Raw genomic sequence first — 6,707 nt, forward strand, 5'->3', positions numbered from 1 at the left:
AAAAAAAAAAAAAAGGAGAAAAAAAAAAAAAAAAAAAAAAAAAAAAAAGAAAATGGGGCTAGAGAAATGGCTCAGAGGTTAAGAACACTTTCTGCTCTTCTAGAGGACCTGGGTTTGGTTCCCAACGCCTACATGCCAGCTCACAACTGTCTGTAACTCCAGTTCTAGGGAATCGCACACTTATTCTGACCCCTATGGACTTTCACATGCCACACAGACATACACTTGGACACACACTTACACAAAAATAAAAGTAATTAATTTTTAAAAAGATACCAGAAAAAGACAAGCAAAGACAAAGTAAATACCCTGAAGAAAGTAAAGTTTTAGTGAGCTTACTGTGTCCCATAGTATAGTATAGTTTCTTTTCTGTCTTACAGTTGAGAGCATGGTAGCTGTTGGGAAAGCCATTCTTGAGAGGAATAATTTCACTGACTTTACAGATGTGAGGTATGTATGCTTTGCCTAGAAACCAACATTTTATGAAATTTGTTTTTCATGAAAAGGGAAGTAGCAGTGACCGAGTTTGTGCTTTAGATACAGTATTCCTGGAAGTGAGAATATAGTTCATTGCTAGTATAATTGTAATAAACCTGTTGTGTATGCCTCAACATCTTCTGAAAACCTTCACTTGTACGTTAGACAGACAAGTCTATATAAACAATAAGTAGGTAAAATAGTTAGAAGTCCTCCCTTCTTGTTCCATATAAATTTCTATAAAATTGGATAAAGCGAATTAATGTAAACTTACATGGCTTAAAAATACATTGTTGGGCTGAGCAGTGGTGGTGAATGCCTTTAATCCCTATTCAGGGGTCATCGGCATGTGAATCTCTGAGTTCGAGTCCAGCCTGGTTTATAGAGCAAGTTCCAGGACAGACAGGGCTACATAGAGAAACTGTCTTGAAAAGCAAAACAAAATAAAAAATCAAACCCAAACAAACCAAAATCATTTTTGGGAATAAGGAAATAGTTCTGTAAGCAACAGTGCTTGCAATACAGCCATAATGACCCTAGTTTGAGTCCCTAGAATTTAGGTAAAAACCCAGGCAGGGCTATAGTCCCAGCATGATTGGAGGCAGAGACAGGAGGATTTCTGGGGTTTGTTGGCTGCCAGTCTAGCTCCAGGCTCAGAAAAATGTCTTGTCTCAAGATAAATGATGAACCAAGACACCCAATGTCATTTTCTGGAGATGTACGAGTGTGCAGACCAGCCACACCTGTACGTGTACACACACACGCACACACACACACACACACACACGCACCCTATTATTAGGCTTCTAGCATAAAATTAACTTGAATTCATTGCTTGCTGAGCTGAACTCTAGCATTTAACAAAGTTTGAGCCCAAACCCATAACATTTAATTGATTTTTAAGAGTTTAAATGCTTTCCTATTTAAAAGAATAATCTTATAAATGTTTTATAAAGTAAGAAATTATCAACAAATAATATAAGTTGTTTTAGTATTTAACAACCTTATCTGATGACAAAAGCTTTTTTTTTTTTTTTTTTTTTTTTTGTAATAATGATTGGATTGCTCTTACCAGAGAAATGTTGGTCACTGTCTGAGTATTTTATTAGAAGTGAAAGCCTGCCATCTACTGGCAATGTCTTAAAGTAATGTCCAGTACATTTGCTTTGAGATTCATTACAGGATACATCTTTGCTGAACTAAGCTTATTATGATAAGTACTGAAGTGACTAGTAATAATACAATTCACACTCTCTAGAGGTTTTATCAGGCTTTCTTTGATAAATGGTATGCATTGTCTATGAATTGCAACACATTGCAAAAACTCAAGAGCATAAAGAAAACAAAAAATGATCAATGAATGGTAATTTGTTCACCTTTGGATATTTTTAATTTTGTGTGATTTACAAGTAATTTAAAAATTGAGAAGTGACTTGTCAATAATCTCTTCTGTTACAGAATGGGTTTCCATATGCCACCATTCTGTTCCATTTCTCATCTGCACCTTCATGTCATAGCACCAGTCAAACAGTTCAGCTTCTTATCAAAGTTGATTTACAGACCAGATTCTTACTGGTTTGTCACAGTAAGTAATCCTGTTGCACTAGCAGCATACCAGCATATTTAAAGTGTTTGTACCTTTTTGTTTTTATTTTTATTTTTTTTATTTTTCTTGATAGCACTAGACAGAGAGTTTTGTTTGTCTCTAACACTCATTTTAACAAACTTATTTATTTATTTTGCATTGATGAATGTTGAACCAGGGTCATCTTATGCTAGTAGGCAACATTTTATTCTGTTGATATATCTCAAACCTCCCCCCATCTCAATTTTGAGAAAGAGTCTTGTGTATCACCCAGATGGGCCTTGAAATTGGGATCCTCCTACCACCATCTTCTAAGGATCTGGGATTGCAGGCTCATGCTATAATTCCCATTTCACATGAAAATTTTGATTCGAGGGAATGTTCTGGGCAATCTAATTTTATAAGATGATAAGTAGGACATATATAGAAAAGCAGAGCTTTAAGAATTCAGATCTGGATATAAATTCAGACTTTTCTTACTTGAAAGACCATATACAGTATCTTTTAAAAGCTCATGTTCTTATTCTGCAGTACTGGGAACTGAATGCAGTTCAGTATTTTTATATTTCCCCTGCTGGTACATACATACCCGTCCTCCTCCCATCGCGTTCCTACCATAGTGGCCTGCTTATTGTCAGCCTAGAGCCAACACTGACTCATCATTGTTATCCAGAGTCCTTAGCTTACTTTAGGTTCCACTCTGACTGCAGTACTTTCTGTAAGTGACAGATGCATGACTTGTATCCATCATTGTAGGCTCACACAGAACAGCATCACTTTTCTAAACATCCTCTATGCTTATGTTATCTAATAGAGGCAGTGGTAACTACAAAGAACCATATATTCATGTCTATTCTTTTTATTATTATTACAGGCTGATTATTGGCTTGAAAAGCTAAGAAAATAAAAATGTGAACCATGGACAAGCTCCTCAACCTGACTCGGGATGAGCTACTTACTGATTTGTTCTCTTCGAAGTGTAACTGCAGTCTGAAGGTTTGCTGGATATACATGACAGTACCACTGAGTAGCCTTACATTTTTTTTCTGAATGTCTATTTTCTGAGATCTGTAATATAGTTATGTGAGTACTTTGTCACTGATTTATTTGTTTTGTTGCTTATGTTAGGTTTTATGCTTAAGATACTATAACTAAAAGTTCATTTAATACAAATTTTGCTAATCAGGATGACTCCTATATTCTTTAAAGTTCAGGTTTCATTTATTAGTACTCTTAATAATAATTTATGATGAATAAACTGGCATAGAAAATTGAAACCTTTTTACAATGAAGTAGAAAAAGAAATTAGCAATTTTATGATAGTTTTATTGTCTTACACATAAATTTTCAAAATAAAGAATACCATACTACCAATATTCTCTGATTTCGATGATAGAAACATTTGTATATGTGTCACTGGTTTCAGAAACACACACACATACACACACACTCATATAATATATTAGTTTACCCTTTACCTGAAGCCCAGGATAGTACCAGACTCTGTAATGTATCCTGTGCTTTTTCTATATATGCATACCTTAGACAGGCAGAGTAAGAGATTGATAATAATACTAATAAAATAGAGCAGTTATAAGAAGATACAATTGAAATGCTGCCAATGTCCATGGTTGTGCTTTGTTGCCATATTAAGTTGATTACAATTACTATGGATACTGTAACAGTTAATCTGATAACTGGCATAGTTACTGTAAGCGGGTAATGCATACAGATTGTGGATGATTCATATCACAGATGGGATAGAGTGGAATGCTGTGAAAATTCATTGTTCTGTGTAGACTTGCATGCAATTTAAGATGTATGGATTGTTTATTTCTGGCATTTGTTATTTGATGTTTTGGGTCAGCCATAGATAACTGACACTACTAAAAGTCAGGTCGCAGAAGGTGAAACTTTAGGTAAGAGGGAACTACTTCAGTGTAATTTTAAATGAATATAGTAACCAACAACAGGTTATCTAACAAATTTACCTGTGAGGAGATAAGGAAAAATGCAAATTAGCAATGTATGAAAACTATTGTGATATGGTATGCTTTTGTAGCAAAGGAAAATGAAAGTGCCTAGTGGTTTGACCCAGTGTTATGAAAAAAGACTTGATTTGAAAGTAGAAGGAGACATCGATAGGCAGTTTATCTTGATAACATAGTGCTAATATTATTGGTATAGCATTTAGTGGAGACTGTTAATTGGAACTTGTCCTTGGCATTATCTTCAGACACAGTGGTGGGTGAAGGGAGATGGGGTGTTGAAAGATGATTCTGCGTTTTGCCGTTGTCTAATATTGTTATGTATGCAGCAGGACAGAAACATGAGGACTAGTGCATTATAGAAATCAGCTAAGATTTCTGTTTATTGTTTTGGCATGATGATAAGTGACTTTAGGAACACACTAGTTATTACAATGCTTGGTTACAGTATCTATAGTCAAGTGTTGTCTAGTTTGATTAAAATTAATTAATTCAGCAAATATTTTTTAATATTTAATAAGTGCCAAACACTATTGGGATTCAGAACTAAAGAAATGATAGAGGTCAGTTGCCAATGCTATGGGGTTAGACAAAAATAATTTATTAGATTTTAGTGTGTTAAATGTGATAAAGAGGCCATGGAAGGAGACCACTACTGAGAATAGGTAGTAAGTGGGGAACACCTAAATTCAAGATAGTGTTAGGCTGACAAATGGTGGAAAGCTGAGAACCGAGTTCTGTTTCCACTGTTAATTTATAGAAACATTTGAATTTCAGCGTCTTCACTTGAGGTGGAGAAAGGGGTTTTCGTGCAGAGGCTAATATCAAATTTAGATTTATAGGTTTTATAGCACTGCCTTGTATAATAACTTTCTGATCATTTGCATAGCTAGCAATCACAGTTTTTTCTATACCAGTAAAAATATGACAAACTTCAGGAAAGGTGCAACCTTTGAATGTTTTACTCTGAACTTGCAGTGATGTAATTTACCCCATGATGAGAGTACCTGGAAGATGGTCAGGGTATTGTTTAAATGCCCTTAGGGGGTCTTTAAAAATGTAATTAGCTGGTTGATTGTGTTTGTATAGGTTTATATCTTCTCAAGGGGCAGAGTGAGTAAAGGTGCTTTCTGTCTGACAGTAAACCCTGAGGACCTGTGTTTGATCTCTGAGTTTATGTAAGGGTGGAAGTGAAAAGAAAGGAGCCTACAAAGTTGTCCTCTGACTAGTACACATGACCTCTGTAGATCTTCCCACGCATTATAAATAATGCACATATACACCGAGATAATAAAATTAAAAAATCACTAAAAGAACATTTTTAATGTAATTTTTCTTTACTTATAAAGATGAATAATCAAATTACAGTTAAAATCCGCTTAGTCTTTTTATTAGTGTTTGGTTACTTGTTACCTATCCACAACATCAATTCAAAGCAAAGCTAATTAATAGTGTGTCTTAGTCACTGTTCTATTGCTATGAATAGACACCTTTGCCAAGGCAACTTTTATAAGAGAAAGCATTTAATTGGGGGCTTGTGTACAGTTTCATAGGTTTGGTATGTTGTTAACATGGCACCATGCAGGCAGCTCTGGAGTAGTAGCTGGGAGCTGTGTTGTGATCTGTATGCAGGGAGAGAGAGAGAGAGAGAGAGAGAGAGAGAGAGAGAGAGAGACTGGCCTTTTGAAACATACTTCCTCCAACAAGGCACACCACGGCGTTAAGACCACACCTAACCTTTCTAATCCTTCTCTAACAGTTCCATGCCCTAGTGACTAAGCATGCAAATATATGTGACTATGGGGTCCATTCTCATTCTGAACACCACATAAAATGTTTAAAATAGTATTGAGAACATTATGCATGTGATGCTAATGTATAATTATAAAATTATTATGATAAAGTAACTAGAAAATAAAAATAAAAATGGAGTAATCTGTCAAATTTTGATTCTCTGCACTCTTATTGTTACTAAAATCCATAATTAAACTCAAACGTGTTTAATAAACTGGCTGAAAGGTATACAAAATTTCACCATTGGAGATGGAGACATACCTTTTCTCTCATATAAAGAATCAAAGATCAAGAACTTTTTAATTATTGTTCTGTTGCTATAAAGAGACATGATGACCAAAGGAACTGGTATAAAGGAAAACATTTAACTGGGGGCTTGCTTACAGTTTTAGAGGGTTGGTCCATGATCATGGCAGGAAGCAGACTGGTGTGGTGCTGGAGTAGTAGCTCAGAGCTTTATGTCCTGATCTTTAGGCAGGAGGCAGAGAGAGGGACACTGAGGCTAGCTTGAGCTTTTCTAACCTCAAAGCCCACCCCCAGAGACACACCTCCAAGGCCACACCTTCTTCAACCAGTACTCACCTAATTTTTCCTAAACAGTATTACTAACTGGAGACCAAGCATTCAAACATGAGCCTATGGGGACCATTCTCATTTAAACTACCATAATTGTCTTGGTTTTATTGTATAATTTTAGTTTATTTTGCAGTCAGATACTTTTTTAATATTTCAGTAAGTACTAGATGCAAGTATGCCAAAGCAGTGAAATGAAGCAGATACTTGATTTTTCATGTTTGTACTAGAACTAAAAATGCAAAAACATCCCCATTTCAGTTTAACCTAATGGAAATGGCTTAGTTCAT

The 6,707-nt window shown here is 35.3% G+C and overlaps 1 protein-coding gene across 2 annotated transcripts in view; it reads left to right on the plus strand.

The window, feature by feature from the left end:
* The window catches only part of Hint3 (histidine triad nucleotide binding protein 3), a 13,619-nt gene extending 7,638 nt beyond the window's left edge, over positions 1–5,981 (plus strand). For both annotated transcript variants that reach the window (XM_050138123.1, XM_050138124.1), the window contains exons 3-5: positions 381–450; positions 1,936–2,062; positions 2,937–5,981. In XM_050138123.1, coding sequence (XP_049994080.1) covers positions 381–450; positions 1,936–2,062; positions 2,937–2,969 — 230 coding nt within the window. In that variant the 3' untranslated portion in view covers positions 2,970–5,981. The remainder of the gene's footprint in view (positions 1–380; positions 451–1,935; positions 2,063–2,936) is intronic.
* Positions 5,982–6,707: the final 726 nt, after the last annotated feature.

The sequence above is a fragment of the Alexandromys fortis genome, unplaced genomic scaffold (genome assembly GCF_014885135.2).
Source record: "Alexandromys fortis isolate MF-2015 unplaced genomic scaffold, M_Fortis_MF-2015_v1.1 scaffold_14, whole genome shotgun sequence".
In the NCBI taxonomy this organism is placed as follows: domain Eukaryota; kingdom Metazoa; phylum Chordata; class Mammalia; order Rodentia; family Cricetidae; genus Alexandromys; species Alexandromys fortis.